This window comes from Oncorhynchus tshawytscha, linkage group LG19, assembly GCF_018296145.1.
Source record: "Oncorhynchus tshawytscha isolate Ot180627B linkage group LG19, Otsh_v2.0, whole genome shotgun sequence".
Taxonomy (NCBI): Eukaryota; Metazoa; Chordata; class Actinopteri; order Salmoniformes; family Salmonidae; genus Oncorhynchus; species Oncorhynchus tshawytscha.
In genome coordinates, this window is record NC_056447.1 from 25,619,190 (window position 1) to 25,646,326 (window position 27,137).

Consider the following 27,137-nt stretch of genomic DNA (forward strand, 5'->3'; position numbering starts at 1 on the left):
TAAAGATGGCTGAGTTATTGACGAATCTAAAATCAGATTTTCAATCTTAATTTAAATCACTGTAAATCCACTCCACAGTGGCCTATCAACTTGAAACTTGTCATCGCTATCATGGACATCCCTAAAATGAACCAAAAGGAATTTGAAAAAAAAAACAAGAAAACTATTAATTCATTATTTGCATACAGTGGGGAGAACAAGTGGGGAGAACAAGTATTTGATACACTGCCGATTTTGCAGGTTTTCCCACTTACAAAGCATGTAGAGGTCTGTAATTTTTATCATGGGTACACTTCAACTGTGAGAGACGGAATCTAAAACAAAAATCCAGAAAATCACATTGTATGATTTTTAAGTAATTAATTAGCATTTTATTGCATGACATAAGTATTTGATACATCAGAAAAGCAGAACTTAATATTTAAACCAATCCTTTGCTGTTGTTCTGGGATTGATTTGCACTTTTCGCACCAAAGTACGTTCATCTCTAGGAGACAGAACGCGTCTCCTTCCTGAGCGGTATGACGGCTGCGTGGTCCCATGGTGTTCATACTTGCGTACTATTGTTCGTACAGATGAACGTGGTACCTTCAGGCATTTGGAAATTGCTCCCAAGGATGAACCAAACTTGTGGAGGTCTTGGCCGATTTCTTTTTATTTTCCCATGATGTCATGCAAAGAGGCACGGAGTTTGAAGGTAGGCCTTGAAATACATCCACAGGTACACCTCCAATTGACGTCAATTAGCCTATCAGAAGCTTCAAAAGCCATGACATATTCTGGAATTTTCCAATCTGTTTAAAGGCACAGTCAACTTAGCGGAAAAATGACTTGTGTTATGCACAAAGTAGATGTCCTAACCGACTTGCCAAAACTATAGTTTGTTAACAAGACATTTGTAGAGTGGTTGAAAGACTAGTTTTAATGACTCCAACCTAAGTGTATGTTAACTTCGGACAACTGTAAATGCCAGCTGAAAAGTACCAGTGGCCTGGCTTTGGCCCCAAGTGAGAGCAGGTCCTTTGGAGCCATAGCCCAGTGAGACATGGGTGCCAGCCCGCATAGATGGAAACAGAAATAATTACCCCACTGTTTTGGGTAAAACACTGGGGTAAATCCTGTATGGAAATTCAGACAGATCCATGTCTCCTGACCCCCTCAGTTTAACTTTCCTATCCTGTGACATTGGGCAAAGTAATGGAATCATTCAGGGAGAAAAACAAGTCAATATCCAGTTGCTCTCCTTTCACTAAGCTGTTATGTCCATTACCTCAGTGTCTTTGCTTCACACGCAGATGTGACTCTTTGAACGTGATTGACAGTCTGTGGGTGTGTGTGTCTTCATGTGCATGTTTTAGGCAAGAATGTTCTGCTTTGTACCTTTATTGATAGGAACTCTGTGATGAGAGGCAGGAAGACCATGTCCTCGCTGTCCCACACCTGCTTGCAGTTGATCTCAATCCTTCCCCTCAGCTTCCAGCGCTGCCGCCCATACTTCATTAAGATCTAAAAAGGTCAGAGGTCAGGTTTAGGTTCTAGGAGGCATAGCAGAAATATACAAAAATGAGCCAGACACTCACATTTTGCTCATCACACATTTCCCTTTTCTCAAGTCATTGCTGAGTCATTTGTGTTTTTGCTGAAGTTGAGCCAAACTCTGGAGGTTCTGTTTATAGTTGCCTTCACCCCAGGGAGGAAACGCAGCGCTCCACTGACTCATTCCATCGATTATGCTGTCCATCATCACTAAATCTATGCATGTTAGACAGAGGCAGTGCTGACACATTAAAGCTATTCCTTTTCCAATTACCCTGTTCCTCCTGCTAATCCCCCCCAGACAGCCCAGCTAAGAGGCCATGCTACTGTAGCATACAGCGGCAGCCCGCCCATTAGGGTGTTAGGGGTGGTACCCCGCTTGTGATTGGTCAACAACAAAGTTAGTATTTTTATTTAAAAAAATATATTATATAATTCATGGATTATGTTTTAAATGCTCAAAAGTGTGGAAATGTCTACATTTTCCTGTTTCAAAAATATATTGTTCAATACAAGCTGTTCAGTTACTTACTGCCCCACATGAATTATAAGAGGTCAAAGTAAATGAACCGTCCTGGGGCGCTCAAATTTGCATCCGTTGAGTCAGAACCCCTGGGTCTGCTCTAGTCTACCTACCAATGAGTCTCTCGTGCCAGACGGCTTACTTCCGCACATGAGACTAAATCTGCTCTATCAGGTGGCGCTAAAGCAAATTTAAATGAACTTAAATAAATCAATCAATCCCATCAGTCATGGGAGCCTGGGACCTGATTAACCGGTCAACTACATCCAACAAGAAGAGAAGGACAGAGGGCTACACTAGCTAAAACCTTGTCATCACGGATCTGCTAGGTCAAAAAAGCCTGGCAAATTTTAAACCCCCCCCATTTTGTGTGGACTAAAACATCATAAAACCGGGTGTATCACAAAGCATGTTCAAATTAATTAGCCAGATACAGAAATTGAGAAATAGTTTGATAGATTTTTAGGTCAAAATTGACCATTTCATCTCTACCTTTGTTACCTAGTTTCAATGGCAATAAAAATTAATGTGAACCCTTTGGAAATACCTGGATTTCTGCATAAATTGGTCATAAAATTTGATCTGATCTTCATCTAGGTCACAACAAGACAAACACAGTCTGCTTAAACTAATAACACACAAACAATTATACGTTTTCATGTCCTTATTAAACACCGTGTAAACATTCAAAGTGCAGGGTGGGAAAAGTATGTGAACACTTGGATTTAATAACTGATTGACCCTCCTTTGGCTGCAATAACCTCAACCAAACCTTTCCTGTAGTTGTGGATCAGACCTGCACAACGGTCAGGAGGAATCTTGGAACATTCCTCTTTACAAAACTGTTTCAGTTCAGCAATATTCTTGGGATGTCTGGTGTGAACTGCTCTCGAGGTCATGCCACAGCATCTCAATCAGGTTGAGGTCAGGACTCTGACTGGGCCACTCCAGAAGGTAGCCTAACATTCTCCTGCAAAATGTCTTGATAAACTTGGGAATTGATTTTCCATCAATGATAGCAAGCTGTCCAGGCCCTGAGGCAGCAAAGCAGCCGCAAACCAGGATACTCCCTCCACCATATTTTACAGTTGGGATGTTTTTTTCCCCCCACACATAGTGTTGTGTGTTCCTTCCAAACAACCCAATTGTAGTTTCATCTGTCCATAGAAAATTTTGCCCGTAGCGCTATGGAACATCCAGGTGAGCTTTTGCAAACTGCAGACGTGCAGCAATGTTTTTTTGGACAGCAGTGGCTTCTTCCGTGGTGTCCTCCCATGAACATCATTCTTGTTCTCGTGCTTCTCATTTCGTAGACTAATCAACAGAGATATTAGCATGTTCCAGATATTTCTGTAAGTCCTTAGCTGACACTCTAGGATTCTTCTTAACTTCATTGAGCATTCTGTGCTGTGCTCTTGCAGTCATCTTTGCAGGACAAGCACTCATTAGGGAGTGTAGCAACAGTGCTGAACTTTCTCCATTTATAGACAAATTGTCTTACCGTGGACTGGTGAATATCAAGGTTTTTAGAGATACTTTTGTAACCCTTGTACTTTTGTAACAAATCTCAGAAGACCTACAGTGAAGAACTATTTTGTTTGAGGCATGGTTCACATCAGGCAATGCTTCTTGTGAATAGCAAACTCAAATTATGTGAGTGTTTTTTTATAGGGCAAGGCAGCTCTAACCAACATCTCCAATCTCGTCTCATTGATTTGACTCCAGGTTAGCTGACTCCTGACTCCAATTATCTTTTGGAGAAGTCATTAGCCTAGGGGTTCACCTACTTTTTCAACCTACACTGTGAATGTTTAAACTCTGTATTCAATATAGACAAGAAAAATACAATAATTTGTGTGTTATTAGTTTAGGCACACTATGTTTGTCTATTGTTGTGACAGATGAAGACCAGATCAAATCTGATACCAATTTATGCAGAAATCCAGGAAATTCCAAAGGGTTCACATACTTGTTCTTGCCACTGTAGCTCCCATGCCAATTTCAAATGTTTCTTAACTAATATCTGTGTAACTCGGAAATATGAGGTTATTTCAGAATGAAAGTCAACTGGCTAGCGCATCATACTTTGTGACATTATGTTAGCTAGCTACCCCAGTTAGATAATGTGTTTACACTTAATGTGTCGGCATGCTTTTTTAAATTATTATTATTATTTACCTTTATTTAACTAGGCAAGTCAGTTAAGAACAAATTCTTATTATCAATGACGGCCTAGGAACAGTGGGTTAACTGGGCTCCTGAGTGGCACAGTGGTCTAAGGCACTGCATCTCAGTGCTAGAGGCGTCACTACAGACCCTTGTTCAATTCCAGGCTGTATCACAACCGACCATGACTAGGAGTCCCATAGGGCGGCGCACAATTTGCCCAGCATTGTCCGGGTAAGGGTTTGGCCAGGGTCGGCAGTCATTGTAAATAAGAATTTGTTCTTAACTGACTTGCCTAGTTAAATAAAGGTTCCATTTAAAAAAGCTTGTTGCGTTCTCCCTGGTGTACTAGTTCTAAATAATATAATCTGTTCCAAACAGTGGCAGCTTTTATGCAGCGGAGGTTGTTCGGTCTTTGACATGCAAATGTGAAATACGTGCATTTACAAGGTTGTTCAAATGCACAGATGTCTCTTAGACAATATATAAAGCTAACACCAAGCTCCTCACTCCCCTGGTATTCAGCCAATCAGCAGTCGCCACTGGTCGCATATCCATTCCCTCCAACAGCAATTTATTGTCTAAGGCTTAGCCTTAGAGGAATGATGATACTGGGGCAGCCATGCTAGAGTGGAGAGAGAGAAACTCACCTCATATGTGTCTCCAGCACACAGCCGTGCGAACCCTGCTAGACCTGCAAAACAAACAAAAAGGTTCAAGGCCTCATACAAACACGAACAACGCAACAGTGTGATTGAAATAGACCAACACAGTCTGGAGTCAGACAGACAGGGAAGAGGAAGGAGTTGGCTAAAATTAACTTACCCTTCATTTTCACATGGAACTCTCCCAGCTGGTTTTCCAGCTCGCTCTCCAACATGCACATGTTCTGCAAAGAGTGAACGTTAAGCAAAGACATCAGGCAGTCAAAACTACAAACATAGTACAAATATCAGAACAGAACACCTATTCTTAGTCAGGTTACCCAGCAGTCTTTGACATCCATTTTAGGACACTGACTATCCACAGCTCCCTGCCCATCTTACCCTGTTCCCCATCCCTTCCTTCCATCCCTTCCTTCCTTCCACCACAGTCCCCTCTCACACCCCTCACCTCTGTGTACTCTTTGTAGCCCTTGTTGGCCTCAGACAGGCTCTCTCTGGCCTCGCGGCTGCCCTGGGAGTCTGTGTAGGCCTTCACCATTTTATTGGCACCATCCCTCAGCCGGCGCTGCATACAGTAGGCCTCATACAGCTCGTCAACCTGAGGAGGACAAAACACAGTTATGCATGGTTCATTTAATTTGTCCCTTACAGTGGTTATACAATTACTGTATATCCACTGTATATTATAGTTTCGTTGTTTATTTTATTCACCAACCATTAAATACACCCTAAAGCTCTCTTCATAAATCATTTTCAATAATAGTAATCCATTTAGTTCTACGGTCCATTTCCATCATCATGGAACCCTTATGAATGTAATTGCACCATAATCCTTCCCTTGGTTCTTGACAATTTCACAACCTCTGAAAAAAAGTGTGTCTGTAAAATGAAGACGCAACTGCAATGCAGTGGAAGTCCAGATAGGGACATTCCACTGGCCTCACAAACACAAATATAAACATAAGTTAGAAACTATGCGTCCTGTTGGCCACCTTATTGCTCTACGACTTCCTCACACATCTCATATGTACTGTATATATATCAACATTTTATTGATCCGCCAGCAGATTTGGGGCGGCAGCTGTTGAACTGTAAGCTGCTACGGGAGACAGGAAACAGTTAAAGCACTTAGACAATACAACAATACACACATTCATACTCACTCCCGGTGACAAATGCTGACAATCTCAGAAAGATACAGTACAACCACCGACACACAAAAACAAACACTGTCTGCATGTCCCATCAAATAACATTGTAGCAGACTCTCATAGATTAAACTTGCATTCACCTTGTCAAAAACATCACACATTATTTTCAGGTCACAGGAGAAGTGTGGTATTGTGTGTTTTGACTTTGTCCTGGTTTTCTGAATCAGTGCACATCGCTTTCAGCTCGGTGCCTCATTCACTAAAAGATGCCCACTGTCTCCCCACTTTCAGACACCCTGATTCACCAAAGTGAGTGACCCAGCATGTCGGGCCCACTGACTGTGTGGATCCACTGAGCTGCTGCCAACCCGCCAGCCTGAATGAATTAGTAAACAAATACCATGAGAGCTCCATTCACTAGAGTAGAGTAGACTCCTTGGGAAATGTTTTATGAGTGAGTGAGAGGGTGCATCGCCATCTTTTATATTCTTCGGTCACATTCCCTCCATTTGGTGATGATCACAGAGGCCGGTAGTGCACCTGACGTGGTCCACTTAACAACACAACAGTACTCTATACCTGCCTTCCTGATGACCCTCTCTGAACACGGTCTCAACATGTTGGTTTGAAGACTATCCTCTCATTAACATGATGGAGTAGCAGTCAGACGTATTTGTCCTTCGTCTTGTCGTGTCCCATGTATATATATTTTTCTTTGCATATATTTTTCTAAACCCTTACTTCAAAATACTCTCCTGCAACCCGCCTCACCCAATGTGGTGTGGACCTGCTTTTTCACCAACATATTTTTCTTTGAAGTAATCAGTGTTCCTCTCCCTGGAAGTCTTTAGTAAAAGGCAAAAGGCTTGTGCGTAATGAAGAGAAACCAGAGTCATTATGGGGTATTGTGTGTAGATTGATTAGGATTTTTTTTTTTTTTAAACACATTTTAGAATAAGGCTGTAACGTTACAAAATGTGGAAAAAGTCAAAGGGTCTGAATACTTTATGAATGCACTGTAGGTGAAACGACTATCGGAAAATTCCCATATTTAACAAGATATGACTGCAGACACCCAGCAGGGTTGGTTTTCCCATTCCCGAAATTCTTCTCCATTGATGTGATGATGAAAGCAGAAGTGCTCCCCTGCATAGCTGACTGGGTGCAGTGGGGGAAGAAACCAAATCCTGGCGCACCAAAGTAGTGTCAAGGGAAGCCAGTTGAGTCACTCCTATCAAATCGCATTGACAGCATACGTCAATGACAGAATCAACTTGAATTGTTGCATCTCGTTGTGTTGTTGTCCTCCGGTGTCTAACTAGCTAAAATTGCCCCTTTCCTAAATTAGCCATGGATGGAGAAAGGGAATTGGACTTGTGGTTTTACTTAATTCTCTGTACTGGCCAATGATTATAACGGCGACAGACAGCTCAAGGAACCTTCAGAATAAAAACTAATCAATGGCGTTTCCTTCTGGAGGGGCAATCAGCCTAACGCAGTCGCCAGGAAGAGGAAGGGCAGGTCAACAACTGGTTAAGTTTACGTTCAAATAAATACATTTAAAAAACCTCTGCTCTCCTTATCCAGGTGATGGGCTGTGACATTTGACTGCTAGGAGGTCAGAGGCTCCCAAAGGCAAACCCCACTTGTAAAACACAAACTAGTCAAAACGTCAAACATCAAACAGGTAGGAGGAGGAAAATAAGGAGGAGGAAGAAGACGGAGGTGTTCCTGTGCTGCGGCAGCTGTGTCGGGTTAGCAGCCTTGCCAGTGTCCTGCTCTCTCAGGAGGGTTATAACGCTCACAAAACAATCCAGGAATGTGAGATTAGCCTGAGGCCACCCCCTGCCAGTTAACCACGCCCAGCCATACTGTGTGTGCATGTGTGATGAAGCTCAGTTGCACCAACGCAAACACAGGGCTGGTTTTGAAAACTAGAAAGCAGCACTCACTCATAAGTACAGTGACTAAGCCAAAAGCTGCTGGACCTTACCCCTGGACTGCGACCTGTCAGGTACTCACCCACATAATCACTGTTAGAGGCCCTGTCTGTCTGCTAGGCCTGCTGTAGTGTGTGGGTGGCTACAGACATACTCTGAGTGGTCAGTTGTAATCAAATGAAAACCTAACATTACTCGTTTCATTTCATATACAGTATGTAGCTTACATAACTTTAACACACCTTTTCACATCTATTCCTATCTGACACACCCAAGAAAAATAACTTCTACAAGCACACAGTTTATTTACCAGTCACACGATTGTTGCCCCATTGTCTTTCTCTCACACACACGACTCACCTTGCTTAGATGGAACTCAAGCCGTCGCATGAACCTCTCATTCACTTTTACTTGCTGTTGGAAGAAACACAAGAAGGACTCAAAATTATGCTAACCTTCATTCTCAAAGTAAAATAAATGGATAGAATGTAATTTGGGACCAATGGATAGCTGTCTGGTTGTTTTGGTGAAAGCTCATATGATTACTGTGTGCTACTGTGCAATGGAGTGGGTGAAAAATAAGAGACAGGGTCAAACTCACCTTATCCAGCTCATAGAGAAACCCCTGAAGAGGAACAAGATCACATTATTATACTGTCCAGTAAAATCCATTGCCAGATCAAGTGAGCATACACCATTTTAAGGCAGATTCAAGCCCTGGTGGTACCTACCAGGCGAGAGTTCCTCTTGGACTCCCTCATCTGTTGGCTCAGGCTGTCCAGCTCCATCTGGTGCACCTGCAGGTAAGACCTGAGACGTACCATGGCATGTCAATTTCCTGTATGTCTGAGCAGGCATGCATGACAGTAACGTATTGTAAAAAAGTGCTTTCTGTCTCTCTGTGTGTGTGTGTGTGTGTGTGTGCGCTCACTGCAGGCCTCTCTTCAGAGCCTCATAGACTTCGTCTAGCCTCTCAGGCTGGGGCACCTTGGGCGGTGGTGATTTAGCAGAGAGGGTGAACATCCTGCTGACTCTGGAGGGCTTCCTGGTGACCCCCAGGGTGCTGAACGCTGATAGATTTCTAAAACATAAACACAATACTTTTTACTAATGGCAAGACTGAAAATGCAGCACTGCAATCACTGACTGTTGGTGAATTAATGGAATCAATGTTATTTAAACATGACATGGAGATAAGTCTCATTCATACAGAACAGGCCAAAGGCATGTTGAGGTCTCCTCACTAGCAAGGACACTGATGGAGTATCCCATCTCCAACACACCCTTCCAAAGCATATTTTATTGCAACTTGTGTTAAGCAAAGATTTGCACAGTCAGGGGTAATGATAACATTCTGAGTTAAAATAATAAGTTACACTTTATAAAATCCAACAGGTAATCAATGTGAGTCAAGACTCCTCTTTCACAGATGATGGCCAGTCAATGGGCTACGGAAGAGAAATGCATTAGTCTGTCTAGCCTGCTCATAATCTCTTCAACTTTGAAAAAACTCACACAAGATATTATCTTATAAGACTCAACACATCTTTCACTCCCTCATCCAGACATTGAAGTGAATCATAACTACTGCTTCATGTTAATGCATTCCTTACAACTGTAGACAGCGTAATTAATATCTCTATTTTTTCAGCTAAATTCTAACTTCTAGAGACGGCTAAATTTCCTCTTCCACCATCTCCTGAGGCTCTCGGTCTCTAACACAAACTTATGTGCATGTTACTCAAGCATACCCACTCCATTCTCCTCTGTTCCCCCTTTCATATTCTGACCTGGTTTCTAGTAGATGGACCTTCATTAATAAATAACTAGTGCCCTTGATTTTCCTCCATTCTACCTGACAGGGAATAAATAAAATCCCTTTGGATAGACCAAAGCTTTGCTTGTTCGATACTACTGCACTGTTGGAGCTATGATTTTGCTACACCCACAATAACATCTGCTAAATATGTGCATGTGACGAATAAAATGTGATTTGTCATGGGATGAGCAAATGCTCTCAATGTTTTGTATACTCCGTATGTAATATATACACACACACAGGGGCAAAAAAGTATTTAGTCAGCCACCAATTGTGCAAGTTCTCCCACTTAAAAAGATGAGGCCTATAATTTCCATCATAGGTACACTTCAACTATGACAGACAAAATGAAAAAAAAAAGATATCCAGAAAATCACATTGTAGGATTTTTAATGAATTTATTTGCAAATTATGGTGGAAAATAAGTATTTGGTCAATAACGAAAGTTTCTCAATACTTTGTTATATACCCTTTGTTGGCAATGACAGAGGTCAAACGTTTTCTGTAAGTCTTCACAAGGTTTTCACACACTGTTGCTGGCATTTTGGCCCATTCCTCCATGCAGATCTCGTGATTTTTGCTTGTGATCATTTTGACCCCACGGGGTGAGATATTGCGTGGAGCCCCAGATCGAGGGAGATTATCAGTGGTCTTGTATGTCTTCCATTTCCTAATAATTGCTCCCACAGTTGATTTCTTCAAACCAAGCTGCTTACCTATTGCAGATTCACTCTTCCCAGCCTGGTATAGGTCTACAATTCTGTTTCTGGTGTCCTTTGACAGCTCTTTGGTCTTGCCCATAGTGGAGTTTGGAGTGTGACTGTTTGAGGTTGTGGACAGGTGTCTTTTATACTGATAACAAGTTCAAACAGGTGCCATTCATACAGGTAACGAGTGGAGGACAAAGGAGCCTCTTAAAGAAGTTACAGGTCTGTGAGAACCAGAAATCTTGCTTGTTTGTAGGTGACCAAATACTTATTTTCCACCATAATTTGCAAATAAATTCATTAAAAATCCTACAATGTGATTTTCTGGATTTTTTTTCTCATTTTGTCTGTCATAGTTGAAGTGTACCTATGATGAAAATTACAGGCCTCTCATCTTTTTAAGTGGGAGAACTTGCACAATTGGTGGCTGACTAAATACTTTTTTGCCCCACTGTATACACACACACACACAATTCAGAAAGTATTCAGACCCCTTCTATTTGACATTTTGTTACGTTAGACTTATTCTAAAATGGATTTAATACATTTTTTTTCCTCAATCTACACACGATACCCCATAATGACAGGGGGAAAAGATGATTTTTTTGTGTGTGCAAATTTATTACAAATAAAAAACAGAAATCCCTTATTTACATAAATATTCAGAACCTTTGCTATGAGACTCGAAATTGAGCTCAGGTGCATCATGTTTCCATTGATCATCCTTGAGATGTTTCTACAACTTGGAGTCCACCTGTTGTAAATTGAATTGATTGGACATGATTTGGAAAGACACACCAGTCTATATAAAAAAAAAGGTCCCACAGTTGACAGTGCATGTCAGAACAAAAACCAAGACACAGATCTGAGGAAGGGTACAAAAAATGCCTGCAGCATTTAAGGCCCACATGAACACGGTGGCCTCCATCATTCTTAAATGGAAGAAGTTTGGAACCACCAAGACTCTTCCTAAAGCTGGCCGCCCGGCCAAACTGAGCAATAGGGGGAGAAGGGCCTTGGTCAGGGAGGTGACCAATAACCCGATGCTCACTCTGACAGAGCTCCAGAGTTCCTCTGTGGAGCTGGGCAAACCATCCAGAAGGACAACCATCTCTGAAGCACACCCCCAATCAGGGCTTTATGGTAGAGTGCCAGACAGAAGCCCCTCAGTAAAAGGCACACGACAGCCCGCTTGGAGTTTGCCAAAAGGCACCTTAAGGACTCTCAGACCATGAGAAACAAGATTCTCTGGACTGATGAAACCAAGATTGAACTATTTGGCCTGAATGCCAAGTGGCACGTCTGCAGGAAATCTGGCACCATCCCTACGATGAAGCATGGTGGTGGCAGCATCATGTTGTGGGGATGTTTTTCAGCGGCAGGGACTGGGAGACTAGTCATGATCGAGGGAAAGATGAACGGAGAATGTATAGAGACATCCTTGATGAAAACCTGCTCCAGAGCACTCTGGACCTCAGACTGGGGCGAAGGTTCACCATCCACCGACCCTAAGCACACAGCCAAGAAAACGCAGGAGTGGCTTCGGGACAGGGGGGTCTAAATGTTCTTGAGTGGCCCAGCCAGAGCCCGGACAACATCGTTGGAGAGACCTGAAAATAGCTGTGCAGCGACACTCCCCATCCAAACTGACAGAGCTTGAGAGGCTCTGTAGAGAAGAATGGGAGAAACTCCCCAAATACAGGTGTGCCCAGCTTGTAGTGTCATACCCAAGAAGACTCAAGGCTGTAATCGCTGCCAAAGGTACTTCAAAGTAAAGGGTCTGAAAACGTATGTAAATATAATATTTATGTTTTTTTGCTTCGTCATTATGGGGTAGTGTGTGTAGATTGATGAGGAAAAAGAATTACTGTTACATTACTGTTAATAAGGCTGTAACTTAACAAAATGTGGAAAAATTCAAGGGGTCTGAATACTTTCCGAATGCTTTTTAACAGTAATGTACATTAGACCTCAGAGGGAGTGTCCTCACCTGTAGGGCTTATCGTAGGAGTTGACTCCAGCAAAGGACTGGCTCCTAGTGATGGATCTGGAAAGGACTCGGCGCGACGGGCGCATGGAAAGGGACATGGAGGACACAGCTCTGGAGGGACTCCCTGCAGAGACAAGAGAGGGAAGGCTTTAGAAGTTACACAGTGACAGACAAAATGGGGCCAGTTTGGAATTTGTCCTCAGGCACTGCAGGAAAACATCAAAATGAGCAGAGCAGAATTTTTTTTGCAATTGAATCCGGCTTCCATTGTTCTTTCACAGGAACTCAATTATGCCATGAGTTTATTCTCAAATACACATTTCTTGAAATCTTGATAGGTCTATGCACTTTATCCTTATGAATCAAGATGGACATTTTTCAAACTGTGTTCCCTAATAAGCTGCAGGGGCTCCACACTTGTAACGCCCGGGGTGTAGTGGAGGAAGAAGTCAGGCGCAGGAAGCAGAGAGTTCAGGGTAGCGCTTTTAATGCACCACAACGGTGAAACAACGCCAACCCAAACAAATGCCCCAAACACGGGGAACTTAAACAGTCCAGCAAAATACGAACACACAGACAACCGTGACCTACAGCCGTGTACACGCACGCGTACACTGAAATAATCCCGCACAACCAGCAGGCGGGCCGGCTGGTAAATAAAGCCCAACCAATTAGCCTAAACTAAACACAGGTGCAACTAATAAACAGAAAGAGGGGAAAAGGGATCAGTGACAGCTAGTAGGTCGGTGACGACGACCGCCACCCGAACAGGAAGGGGAGCCACCTTTGGTAGGAGTCGTGACAACACTCCTGGGACAAATACCAGTTCTTCACATAAAAGCATCTTATTATACTGTAAATGCAGCCCTGAGAGCTCTTGGAGAGATTATGTAAGAAAACATTTAATCTCGTTCCTTGGAGAGATGTTTATCTGTATCTCTTTTGCATGAACAGTGATATGCAGATAGTTTGTTGTTTTTGGTTTAAAAGCACCAGCAAGTTGTCTAATTATCTGACAGATCAGTTAGTTTTAGGGTGTGGCAAATCTACAGGTTCAAATGTTCTGACATGTCAACATTCATTTGGTTATCCAACTTTCAACAAGCCATAATTTGTTATAATGCATCTGCCATAAAGCATTCAGCAACTCAAAATGTTACATGTCAAAAGGCAGTTGGACTATCTGTATTTTAGGCCTGTCTCCGGCCCCCCATCTACTCCTGCATCCTCTGTATGCCTCCATATTCCCTCGCTCTTCCTGTGGTACAAGGTCAAGCAGCGAGGGTACTGTGTGTCACCATTTCCACACTGGAAACAAAAGACCAGTGAAGATCAAGGGATAACAGAGACACAGTGCAGACTGCAAACACATTACTGCTGCCTGCCCACTATCTCTGTGCTCTACCACCCACGCTCTTCCTCTAGAGCTGCCTGCCCACTATCTCTGTGCTCTACCACCCACGCTCTTCCTCTAGAGGTGCCTGCCCACTATCTCTGTGCTCAACCACCCAAGCTCTTCCTCTAGAGCTGCCTGCCCACTATCTCTGTGCTCTACCACCCACGCTCTTCCTCTAGAGCTGCCTGCCCACTATCTCTGTGCTCTACCACCCACGCTCTTCCTCTAGAGGTGCCTGCCCACTATCTCTGTGCTCTACCACCCACGCTCTTCCTCTAGAGGTGCCTGGCCACAGCACAACGTTACAACCATGTTGCACTTGTATCAAGGAAGATAGTAGTGCAGGGATGAGAGAGAGAAAGAGGAATAGAGAGATTTCCCCGTCTAGATAAACTGTGCGTCTCGGAGTTCATTGTGAGTAAATGAGCATTGGCGTACCAGGCCCTGACACTGGGGATTTTGTCACAGCATTAGTAACATCATCACACAGGCCCCAAACAAGGATATTTTAGATAGGAGAAGAAGAGGGAGTGATTGAGACGAGATTAAACACACACCAAATCGCTGGGGACTCCCGCCAGGACAACAGCCCCACACAGAGAGAGACAGGCCCTATGACGTTAGGAAGCCTCAGGTGAGGCAACCTCAAAGCACAAAGATTTTAGCTTCAATACACAGACTCAGTCCTAGTACACACAAATCAAATATACATTTTAACTGTTCTCCCCAGGAGGAAGTGTAATTATTATTGTCAATGGTAACCACAGTTCTACTGAGCATTGTGGTTTTGTCAAGCCCTGTTAGTTTGATCGGTGTTGTCTTGTTTGGTCAGCAGCAGTAATATGAGTTCCTTAGATACAGAGATGCATTCAGGCCCTTAGGAAGGAAGTCAAGGTTTATTTTGAACTTGTGGTAGACAGGAAACAACAGCCACAGCTACAAATGCCTCACGTCATAAAACACAGAACTGAGCTACATCCAATTAAGTCCCCATAGCCCAACACTCATTCCCTACAGTAGCATTTCATCTACCTCCATCTCACTCAGCAAAACCCAGCCAAGGAGAAGGGGCTGTGAGTGTGAAACCTATAGAGAGAGACGAGGGAGAGGTCCTACAACTCGAAACAGAACTACAGTAAATATCATATGTAAAATTAATATTTCACTCAATTCAGTGATTTTCACATGGAAGATGTAGGTAAAGTTAAAAGCTAAAGTCTGCCTGGTGAAAAATGTATATTTAATCACATACTGATCCCTGGTAAGATGATTTCCCTGATAAGTCAATTAGAGGCCTTTTACAATCAATCAGTCAACTGTACTACTGCAAACAGCTCAGACTCACAAACAAACCCAGAGACACCCAGCTGCCAAACCCAAAGCAGAGGAAATGGTGACATTCTACAGGAAGTCTGAAGTCGGAAACTAAAAAGGAGGATGGTTGAGGAAAACAAAACTCTAGAACAGGCCAGAGACTGAGATAAAGCTCTCTGCCTGGAATATTGACTGAACCCATTTTCTTTTCCTTCAATACGGACAGAGACCGAAAGAGGCAAAACAAGCTAAATAAAATGCAAAAAGGGGATCATGGAGCGTGAGGGATGGACAGACTAATACATAGTTGCACCTCTTCACCATAAACTGGTAATTATATTTGGCATATGATAGTTTCTGTGCCATATACAGTACATTTGAGGAACCACTAGTATTTCTTTACACACAAATCATATACTGTGCCAAAACATATTTAAGTATACGCCTTTGCAGCTGGTAGTACACGGCACTTACTGCACACGCACATCTTCAAGAGGATCCTTCTCATCATGGGCATCACGTAGTAAACAGGACACAGGTAAGCGACACATTATCCTTTTTTCACTCAGCCTTGGATGAATACCTTGCTGCACCGCCACCCACACGCAGTGCACCGAGTCAACCATCCCAACAATACACCCAGCCCGTCCTGCCTGGTTCCTACCTGTCCCAGAAGAGGATAGGTCAGCCTGGGAATAAACAGCGAGATCACACGATGGGGAAATCTATTGAGCGTAACAAACATAAAACCAGGAGAGTCGTACGCCACATAACTACAGGCTTCCATCGGGTTCCATGATGAGTGTGGTGTTGCTGGACAGGGTGTGAAGCCCATAGACATGGTTACACCCATTGTTCTGCTGCTTGGCTGGACCCGTTCCTGAACAGTTCTAGAAGGGGGGGAAAAAAGCACACAGGGGCCACCCACTCCATCATACCCACTCTGATCCACCCTCAGCATCATGATGCACATCAAAGTATCACCCTTCTCATCTTAATGTGTATATCACACCTGCAGGTCAAAGGAGTCTCTTGGGTGTTTATAAGCAAGGGAGTTGTTTATGTGGTCTCTGTATTGTGTTGAGTCTGTGAATGAGTGTGTTAGAAAACACACCGTCTGTTTTGTGATCAGCCACAGAGAGAGGTGCAGCTGGAGTAACAAAAGCACTATTGACATGGCCAAGGGACAGCCAATGGGGACGGACATGGCCTCAGATACAGGCTTCACCCCTTATCAACCAGCCGGTCTCCCTCTAACATTCCAAACACAGCAGAGATACGCAGGGTCTACTGTTCCCTGGGGCACACAGGCCCTGAAAAACACATGCACAGTAGACCACTCAGAACAGAGGGTCACAGGACTGGGCCAGGGTCCCAGGAATGATCAGCAGTGGGGGTAGGGTGAAGGGGTGGTAGGGCATACCAGTTCCCTAATACAACACTGGGCTGAGGGACAGGGGAAGGGCTAGCCGGCTCCAAAAACAACACTGGGGACAGACAAAATGGTTCGACAAGCTTGAAAAAAAAAACACAAGTACAAGAGTAGAGAGGCACTTAGCACCACAAAATACAGCAAGTAGACATTTCTGGGTCACCCAGTAACCCCACGTGCAGTATAAACATCCTTTACTGACCTTATATAACCATTAAAGCTCTGGATTATGGGAAATAAACTGGAACCCTATAACACACTGACTGGATGGTCCGAGCCCTGAATGCTGATTGGCTGAAAGCTGTGGTATATCAGACCGTATACCATGGGTATGACAAAACATTTATTTTTACTGCTCTAATTACATTGGTAACCAGTTTATAATAGCAAAAAAGCACCTCGGGGGTTTGTGATACATGACCAATATACCACAGCTAAGACCTGTATCCTAGCACTCCACATTGCGCCGTGCATTAGAACAGCCCTTAGCCGCAGTATATTGGCCATATACCACACCCCCACGGGTCTTATTGCTTAAATAAAGAATGATCAAATTTCCAAGCAGTAGGGCTAAGCATCATCTCTCTAACCATCAACCTTTTGGTGAGCTTATATAAGAAAAAAAGGAAATCAAACAAGCTAATGAGGAAACTAAATGAGTCAATGTTTATATTGAAATTATTGGGTTTATGAGAGGCTGCTTGGTGCTCCCTCCCTCGACAGATCCAGGAAATGATCAGCAGGTTGGTTCCTGATCCTAATGGCCCCCGGCTAGGAGTCATGTGTCCGCTCTCTATGAGAAAGCCCCTAAACACGTGTGTCCCTTTCCTTCCCTTCTCTCAACCAGAGCCTAAAAAAAGCCCCTCTCCATCCACCCCCTTCTCGATTCTTCTCACCAGTCCTCCACTCCCGTTCTACAGTTATCTAACACCTCCACTGAATTAAGAGATCAGATATGATTCAACTTCAATACTGTTTACCAGACTCATCGCAGTGCTCTGATTTCAGTCAAGCCCCCTAGTCACTGTCCATTGTCTCAAAGTCCATGGGTATGTTTACAACACTGGCAATGAGGGACAGGTTTGAAATGCTGTTCCTCAAATCTCCACAACAACAGGACCTGACCAGTGTGACTAAATCATAAGCATAACCCACATATTAAAGGACCGACCCTAGGGTATGTTAGTAAGTCACAGACAGCCACAGCACTGCATGAACACAGGTGTTGACACACTGCCCCCCGAAAAAGCTGGTCTACCTCAACACCCCCTAACACAGATCTGTGGGGCCGACGACCTTCAAAGACCCATTTGTTTCCTCCCTACAGACCAAATTAAACCACATGAATCTAAACATTCAGTGGGAGACCACCTGGGAGTTACCACAAAACTACAGTCACCTCCCTCGACCAACAAACCTACAGAACAACACTGGGGACCGTCTAAAACTGAGATAGTATAGCCAGAGTTGTTAGCAGGAAGAACAAGAATGGAAGATGGGTTTATTCCCTGCTTTCAGGGCAGTGCCAGGCAGATCAATCTTTAGGTCTGACAAACAGGACTATGCAAAGCTGGAGAAGAGGAATACAGCCTCAAACCGAGAGAGATGGTGAGGGAACAGAGAGACAGCAAGAAAAACTAAACATCCACAATCAATGGGAAAACAAACAGAAAAAAATATCTATACACAAATTGGTATGGGTTAAGCGCGAGGTAACATTTTACAACATGCCTTCAGTGCCTGATACTGTGAGAAATACTTCAAAACAAGCAACTACACCAAAATCACCTCGCACTTACAGTCTACCAACACCACCATTCCAAGACAAGAGTAACACTACAGACAAAACTAACATCCCACCACTTCAAAACTCCATCGTACCCTACCAACACCAACATTCCAACACAAGAGTAACAACACTACAGACAAAACTAACATCCCACCACTTCAAAACTCCATTGTACCCTAGAACACAATAGAACTATATCAAGTCTACAAGCTCTGCTGGTTAAAAGGGGGAAAGGGTACCTCCATATCCACTGTACATCTTTGCTAGTGTTGTGGCTTCCTCTCAGTGTTGACCACCCAGACCAGGAGAAGTTTCCTTGGGTCTAATCAAGTCAAGAGATCCACATACAGCAATCCAACAACATAGATCCAGCAACATCTCTGGCCCAGAAGAAAGGGAGCGCAGAGCAGAGGCGCTGCCAGGAAATGGGAAGGCGTTCACCCTCCCAGCAGCCCTCTCCTCCTCCGGCTTCCTCTATTCTTCCCTGGCTGACATCACACTCTTCCTGCCTCTCCCAGCAAGACCAGCACATTGTTTCCAAATCATAAATTTCATGTAATTATACATTTGTGTTCTCTACTGCAATTATATACCACAAATAGTACCCCAAATAGCTTTGTGTAAAAGATTGACAACTAAAAGGGACCCCAAGAAAAGTGTTCATCTTGAAACTTAACTCAGCCCTTAGTATTTTTCCTTGATTCATAAGCGCAACTCAAGACTGTGATAACAGAACACAATGAGGTGATCCTTATCAGCCTAGAGTCATTTAGCCTTGACAAATCCCTACTTGTCTTGGTCTGCCAGACTGTCTATCGATGTTGTAAAGGGTTTACAATAAATACCCAGACACCCCAGAGCATGATGCACCAAATAGGAAATTAAAGCTCACATCTCCTTCAGAAACACAGCTGGTCTTCCCCCCCCCCCATCTTACAAGATTGCATACTTGAACTCTGCAAGACAAAAACATCAAGTGGAACTGCATGTTGTCCAACAAAAATTCCAGAGATGACAGACTCCTTAAATCTTGTGCGATCAGTAACTTGTGTGATGACCAAGTCTAATTCTCAACAGCACACCTTGAATAGTGTTTAGTGAAAGACAGGACAGGCAAAAGAGACGTGAGAACCTGACTGCAAGCTTATGATCACACTGAAGGTGACACAGCTCTAGTTCTTAACCGGATTAGGTATATGGCTGCACTTTACGCTGAGGAATGAAAGTAATGGTAACAATAACCTAAAAGGCACATCAGTCACTGTCAGCAGTATGCCATCAGAATAACAGTTATTAGTCAACTGTTGCAACATGCCAAAAACTACAATGACTATAAAATCAGCAGAGTACAGTCTTTGATGAAAGTGGAGTGAGAATAGATGGGTATCTGCAAATACAAAACAGACTGGTTTATGAAATGGCGTTTCTCATTGGACTTTTCCCCCCATAACTCAGGCCACTGCCCTTCTCCTGGAGGCAAAGACCTGGTTTTAATGTCTTCAACATGAGACACACAGTGCTCTGTATTATCTACACATTTCCAGAGAGAGGGAATCTTTAAACGACATAGTTGGCTATTATTTCAGCCCAAGCTTCTCTTGCTGCACATTCAGCATTCACTCAGATAAAAACTTTAAATGACAGCCATTAGGGTTATACGATATAGGCAAAACGATGTATTGCGATTTTTTTTATTATCCAAATACATTTGCAATTTAACTCACGATATATATCAAAACACTTGAACTGTTGGAAGCATAGAAAAATATATATATAAAAAATGAGGTGGAAGGCAGAGTTATTCTTGTTTGGAACAATCTGTTGACTGCATTTGACCTAACAGAACAGCATGCAAACTTCGTGTGTGAAGCAGCCGCAATAAGAGAAAAACTCAGTACCTTTTTTTTTTTTTGAATTACATACGCTGCCGAGTGGCTGTTCAAAGTATTCCATGTGATATGAAACTCTTGTGATATGGATATTGCACATGTCAATATTGCGATTTCGATCAGAATTCTATTAATTGTGCATCCCTATCCCCCAGATCCAAATGCATCACTCCATCACCCACACGGTGAGAAGGTGTTTACATCAAAATAGAAAAATGTGCACAATCAGTGAATATTATGCACACAAACCCAGTTTTCATTAAACACACCCACAACCACACAAAGAACCAAGTAAACAAGGCAATATATATGGTGTTTACCCACCATGCCACAACAGTCACTGAGGGATTCTAACAGGTCCAGACATTACCAACCATCAGCAGAATTACATTTAGAAACACTCGGACATACAGGATAACTAGCTGACATTGAACTAGGACAGTGATTGGCTGGGCAGTTTCTTTGGAAATCAGTAGTCTGTCAGAACCAGTCAAATGGAAACTCAGCAAAAAAAAGAAAAGTCCTCTCACGACCGCATTTATTTTCAGCAAACTTAACATGTGTAAATACTTGTATGAACATAAGATTCAACAACAGACAAACTGAACAAGTTCCACAGACATGTGACAAACATAAATGGAATAATGTGTCGCTGAATAAAGGGGGTGGGTCAAAATCCAAAGTAACAGTCAGTATCTGGTGGCCACCAGCTGCATGAAGTACTGCAGTGCATCTCCTCCCCATGGACTCCATCATATTTGCCAGTTATTGCTGTGGGATGTTACCACACTCTTCGACCAAGGCACCTGGAAGTTCTCGGGAATTTCTGGGGGGGAATGGCCCTAGCCCTCGCCCTCCAATCAAACAGGTCCCAGGCGTGCTCAATGGGCTTGAGATCCGGGCTCTTCTCTGGCCATGACAGAACACTGACATTCCTGTCTTGCAAGAAATCATGCACAGAACGAGCAGTATGGCTGGTGGCATTGTCATGCTGAAGGGTCATGTCAGGATGAGCTTGCAGGAAGGGTACCATATGAGGGAGGAGGATGTCTTCCCTGTAACGCACAGCATTGAGATTGCCTGCCATGACAACAAGCTCAGTCCGATGATGCTGTGACACACCGCCCCAACCATGACGGACCCCCCACCACGATCCTGCTCCAGAGTACAGGCCTCGGTGTGACGCTCATTCCTTCGACGATAAACGCAAATCCGACCATCCCCCTGGTGAGCCAAAACCGCAACTAGTCAGTGAAGAGCACTTTTTGCCAGTCCTGTCTGGTCCAGCGACGGTTGGTTTGTGCCCATAGGCGATGTTGTTGAAGGTGATGTAAGGCAGGTCCTCACCAGACAACAGGCCTACAAGCCCTCAGTCCAGCCTCTCTCAGCCTATTGCGGACAGTCTGAGCACTGATGGGGGATTGTGCGTTCCTGGTGTAACTCGGGCAGTTGTTGTTGCCATCCGGTACCTGCCCCGCAGGTGTGATGTCGGGTGTACCGATCCTGTGCAGGTGTTACACGTGGTCTGCCACTGCGAGGACGATCAGCTGTCTGTCCTGTCTCCCTGTCTTCGGCATCTCACAGTACGGACATTGCAATTTATTGCCCTGTCCACATCTGCAGTCCTCGTGCCTCCTTGCAGCATGCCTAATGCACGTTCACGCAGATGAGCAGGGACCCTGGGCATCTTCCGTATGGTGTTTTTCAGAGTCAGTAGTAAGGCCTCTTTAATGTCCTAAGTTTTCATAACTGTGACCTTAATTGTCTACCGTCTTTAAGCTGTTAGTGTCTTAACGACCGTTCCACAGGTGCATGTTCATTAATTGTTTATGGTTCATTGAACAAGCATGGGAAACAGTGTTTAAACACTTTACAATGAAGATCTGAAGTTATTTGGATTTTTACAAATTATTTTTGAAAGACAGGGTCCTGAAAAAGGAAGGTTTCTTTTTTTTTGCTGAGTTTAGTAAGAAAGGAAGTCAAGGTGACTTAAATCAATGTGGTCTGTTAACCACGTCTTTTTCAGAGCCGATGTGAAAAATATCAGAATTGGGCTGCCAGTCTAAACGCAGACTGTCGCAGCCTCCAATCTTTTTTTCACTGATTCTTCTTTTGACCAGCACTGAAAAAGAGCCAATGTGAAAAGATCTTTATACATCAGATCTTATCTGATTGGTCAAAAGACCAAATAGTGGAAAAAAGATCAAGAAGAAATCGGCCCGTGGCAAAATCTAGTTGATGATGCCTGCTGTTCATTGTACCTGCAGCATTCCATGGGAGACTAGAATAGAGTAGCCTACTTGGTGTGAAAGGGAGGTATGAAAAGGGGCTCAGTACCCCTTGACCTCAGAGTGCTGATAGTGTGATGGAGGATAAGCAGGGGGATCGGGAAAGGAGCGGCCGCCCAGAGTGAGAAGTGGGCTGGGGATTTAGTTGTTCTCAGTTGAGCTCTTATCTCCTGGGAGGCAGCTGTCCCCACCAGACTGGGAAAACTACTCTTCAGAGCTACACAGTCACTGCACCTGTGCCTCGCACAGAGAGGAGAGAGAACACATACAGTAGTCGTGCACATGCACAGTAAAGTGCGCATTCCTTCTTATCACAGTTTCTCTCTTGTACCACCTTCTCAAGTTTCACCACTAGGTACGCAATGTCAATTTCCTTCACTGCTCTCATCTCATACAAAGCCTTCTTTGCGCAGGCCTAGATCAGCTTGGGGTTCTGTCTTGACCAGAGAAAGGCCTGAAACGCTCTCTGAAACTTCAAACATTAGGTTTAGGTTTATCATTAAAGATGCATACACTTTTGTGACAGCCATAATGGCAGATGATTGGAGTGACACCGCCTGCTACTGTATCATTGCCTATCACAAAGCAGGAAGAGATAGCGATCCCTCACAGGACATTAATATCCCAGGACAATGGAAATAATCTGTGTCACACTCAGAGATAAGGTGCCTGGCTACACAAGGTAATCATACACAGCCCTGACACCTGGATCTGGAAGCATGTCTGAGGGGATTTACCTAACCGTCTGGATTTATTTGGTCTACAATGAATCATTACGGCAAAAATCAGTACTTCCCTGCTGTTGCACCTTGGTGCCGCTCAACCCAAGGTAGACCCACCACCACTTCCCCATAGCCTCACTCAACACCAAGCACTCTATTCCCCAAAACCACCCCACAGTGCAGAGAACACATTCTTTCCATTATTAACGTGCCACTAGCCCTTTATTTGTCTCAAATACAGCAGGCTTGTTTGTTTTCCACTCACCCTCTGATTCGTAAAGTCCAAAATGAGGTTTACCTATTAAAAAATGTGCTTTTTGAGCAGGTGGCAAGGAATTTGATAGCAAAATCTACATGTATAAGATTTCATATGTGGAGTTGCCCTGCACAGCCCAGAGGACATTCTACTGTGTCTGTCATTCTGTGTCCTGATCCATTCCACATATTCTACTCCTAAATGCACGAAACTGTAATTATGTTGACACCAAATAGAAACGATGCGCACCACTGCACTGTAGAGAGATGAGGAGCAAGCAGTGGCTGTGTACTCGTGGCTCTCATTTGTATCACTTGTCACTCTGATCTTAAAGGGACAGCGCGAGATTTTGGCAATGAAGTGCTTTTTCTACTTACCCAGAGTCAACTGAAGTAAACACTGAAAGTGCAATGGTCATCCAAGATGACCATACCCTAACCAGGCCCAACCCAGCTTTTCTTCAGCAGTAAACTAGCAAGTATTTAGGGCTCAGTGGAGAATGACTTCCCCCTCTCATTGAAGCCATGAAGTTCAAGGCCGACCGGGGTACTGCAGGCTGCTGTTTTCACAAAGAAGGGTCGCCATTATAGTCAATGGGAAAACGGCAATCTTCATGTACAATCTGTGTGTAAATATTTGTTTTTTCTAAGACAATCATGGTACCAACACTTGCTTATATTACACCAGATGTATGCTCTTGAACCAATTTATATATAGATTTTTTTTTTTTTTCGCACACAGATATTTTATATTTCAGTGCATTCGGAAAATGAATTCAGACCCCTTCAATTTTTCCACATTTTGTTACGTTACAGCCATATTCAAAAATAGATTAAATAAAACAAGTCCTCATCTACACACACTACCCTATAATGACAAAGGAAAAACAGGTTAATAAATGTTTGCAAACGTATTAAAAATAAAAAACAGAAATACCTTGTTTATAGTATTCAGAGCCTTTGCTATGAGACTCGTAATTGAGCTCCAGTTCATCCTGTTTCCATTAATCATTAAGGTCCCACAGTTGACAGCGGCCGCTGGCCGCCTGTGTAATCGGGGGAGAAGGGCCTTGGTCAGGGAGGTGACCAAGAATATGATGGTCCATCTGAAAGAGCTCCAGAGTTCCTCTGAAGAGATGGGAGAACCTTCCAGAAAGAGAACCATCTCTGCAGCACTCCACCAATCAGACCTTTATGGTAGAGTGGCCAGACGGAAGCCCCTCCTCAGTAAAAGGCACATGACAGCCCGCTTGGAGTTTGACAAAAGGCAAATCAAGATTCTATGGTCTGATGAAACAAAGATTGAACTTTGGCCTAAATGCCAAGCTTCACATCTGCAGGAAACCTGGCACCATCCCTACGGTGAAGCATGGTGGTGGCAGCATCATGCTGTGTGAATGTTTTGCAGAGCTTATGGAGCGATTGCAGTGCTAACAGAAATTGTATTTGAATTCCATAACTTTGAATTTGTATTAGGATATTGAATTATATTTAATCTGGATGGTCTGGTGCCATTTGGGCAATTTAAAGTAATGGTTGGGGACTTATTTGTGGAGGGATGTAACTTTTTCTGGGTGATGTGACGTTTTATTTGTGCTTCCCATGACTGTGTTTTTGTATTTTAATGTGTATATGTATAGGGGTAGTATGAGAGGTAGAGTGGAAAGAGATGTTCTTCGGTAAACCAACGCTTCTGGAGATTTCTGAAGACAACGTGGCATAATGAATTTCCTTTCTTCCCATGAATTTGGCTGTAGCATTTGCACCGATTCGGCGACCCCACTAGCGGTCTTGACCTTGACTGCGTTAAAGGAAAAATCCACTTAGGGTTGAAAACTTTATGAGAAATTTCCGGAAATTTTCCATGGGAAGTTCATTTTGGTAAATTTGTTTAAATTCTTTTTTTTTTAAGTTAGCTTATAAAACAGTGAACCTTTTTTGTGGGAAACACATAAGGCAATTCTAGGTCTTGTGGCATATTTTGCTTAAACTATTCTCAATTCAATGGAATTGCAACCCTCTGCATGCACAGTGCATTCTTCCATCACATGTGATGGAAGAGTGCACTGCACATGTGCAGTACAGTTGATTCTCAAGATCTTGCACACTAATGAGCTGCTATTGAGCCCACACTACTAAACTGTCTGAGCCAAGGACTAACATGCTTTCTGGTCAAATTTGATTACAATACCGGGTGGGGTGAATATATTTTATAACAAAAAAATGTTTGTTAACTAGTAAATCGTAGCCTACAGCAAAGTGTGTTTAAATCATTTCTAACTTGTTAACTATTTCTGCTAGTTAGGTTTTGCTATCAGATGGGTTTTAGCTTGCTTGAGCCTGCTAACTGGAGTGTTAATTCACCTATTTCCATACATGTTTAAACATCTATCTTACAAAGGAATTGTTTAATCTAACTGCTTAACTATTTATCTGTACATGGATTTGTATATTTATTTTTACTAAATTTCTCATCTTTACAGTAAAATGCCACGGGCACTATCTGATGTCTGAAGACATTACACTGCAGCTCAAGTAGAAGGAAAAGCTGTGTACATTTGCAAATACTGTGCCAACAAGCAACAAAAGTCCCTCTACTTCTATTCAAGGTGAAAATGATGACTCCAACATCTTATTGATAGCAACAGCTCATCGTCCTCCTGGAATCAGAAGTTGTTTTTTTTACTCAGTGGAGGAACGTAGTCCGAGAAATGCTGATGAATGTCTTGCTCGAGCTGTGTATGCAACTGGTTCACCTCTGATGCTCACAGGCAATGTGTATTGGAAGAGATTTCTGAATGTTCTTCACCCAGCATACAACCCTTCAACCAGACATGCTTTATCTACTCATTTGCTGGATGCAGAGTTCAACAGAGTTCAAGTGAAGGTCAAGCAAATCAGAGAAAGCAGAACATTGCAATCCGCTCTGATGGTGGTCGAATGTTCGTGGGCAAGGAATAATTAACGACATCTCCACCCCTCAACCAGTATTCTACAATAGCACAGACACAAGGGACAACAGACACACCAGTCTCTACATTGCAGATGAGCTGAAGGCAGTCATTTATGACCTTGGACCCCAGAAGGTATTTGCACCGGTAACAGACAATGCTGCGAACATGAAGGCTGCTTGGTCTAAAGTGGAGGAGTCCTACCCTCACATTACACCCATTGGCTGTGCTGCTCATGCACTGAATCTGCTCCTCAAGGACATCCTGGCACTGAAAACAATGGATACACTCTACAAGAGAGCCAAGGAAATGGTTAGGTATGTGAAGGGTCATCAAGTTACAGCAGCAATCTACCTCACCAAGCAAAGTGAGAAGAATAAGAGCACCACATTGAAGCTGCCCAGCAACACCTGTTGGGGTGGTGTTGTCATCATGTTTGACAGTCTCCTTGAGGGGAAGGAGTCTCTCCAAGAAATGGCCATATAACAGTCTGACGATATGGACAGCCCCATCAAGAGGATCCTCCTGGATGATGTGTTTTGGAAGAGAGTAGTAAGTAGCCTGAAACCTATAGCAATAGCCATTGCATGGATTGAGGGAGACA

At 43.3% G+C, this 27,137-nt stretch overlaps 1 protein-coding gene and 1 non-coding gene across 7 annotated transcripts in view; both read right to left on the minus strand.

Moving 5' to 3' along the window:
- LOC112218538 (rho family-interacting cell polarization regulator 1) overlaps positions 1 to 27,137 on the minus strand; it is a 74,432-nt gene that overhangs the window by 25,836 nt on the left and 21,459 nt on the right. Inside the window, exons 1-10 of one of the 6 annotated variants that reach the window (XM_042301514.1) lie at positions 23,593 to 23,835; positions 12,498 to 12,621; positions 8,913 to 9,062; positions 8,713 to 8,791; positions 8,583 to 8,606; positions 8,342 to 8,395; positions 5,339 to 5,488; positions 5,051 to 5,114; positions 4,876 to 4,919; positions 1,381 to 1,506 (exon numbers count right to left, since the gene is read on the minus strand). In XM_042301514.1, the coding sequence (XP_042157448.1) occupies positions 1,381 to 1,506; positions 4,876 to 4,919; positions 5,051 to 5,114; positions 5,339 to 5,488; positions 8,342 to 8,395; positions 8,583 to 8,606; positions 8,713 to 8,791; positions 8,913 to 9,062; positions 12,498 to 12,595 (789 nt within the window). In that variant the 5' untranslated portion in view covers positions 12,596 to 12,621; positions 23,593 to 23,835. Of the gene's footprint in view, positions 1 to 1,380; positions 1,507 to 4,875; positions 4,920 to 5,050; positions 5,115 to 5,338; positions 5,489 to 8,341; positions 8,396 to 8,582; positions 8,607 to 8,712; positions 8,792 to 8,912; positions 9,063 to 12,497; positions 12,622 to 15,681; positions 15,798 to 18,667; positions 18,825 to 23,592; positions 23,836 to 27,137 lie in introns of those variants that run through there. The other 5 variants (XM_042301515.1, XM_042301512.1, XM_042301510.1 and 2 more) reach the window with 5 other exon arrangements.
- Positions 6,822 to 6,936, minus strand: LOC112219269. Its single transcript, XR_002948724.1, has one exon. It is a non-coding gene; the product is annotated as a U5 spliceosomal RNA (small nuclear RNA).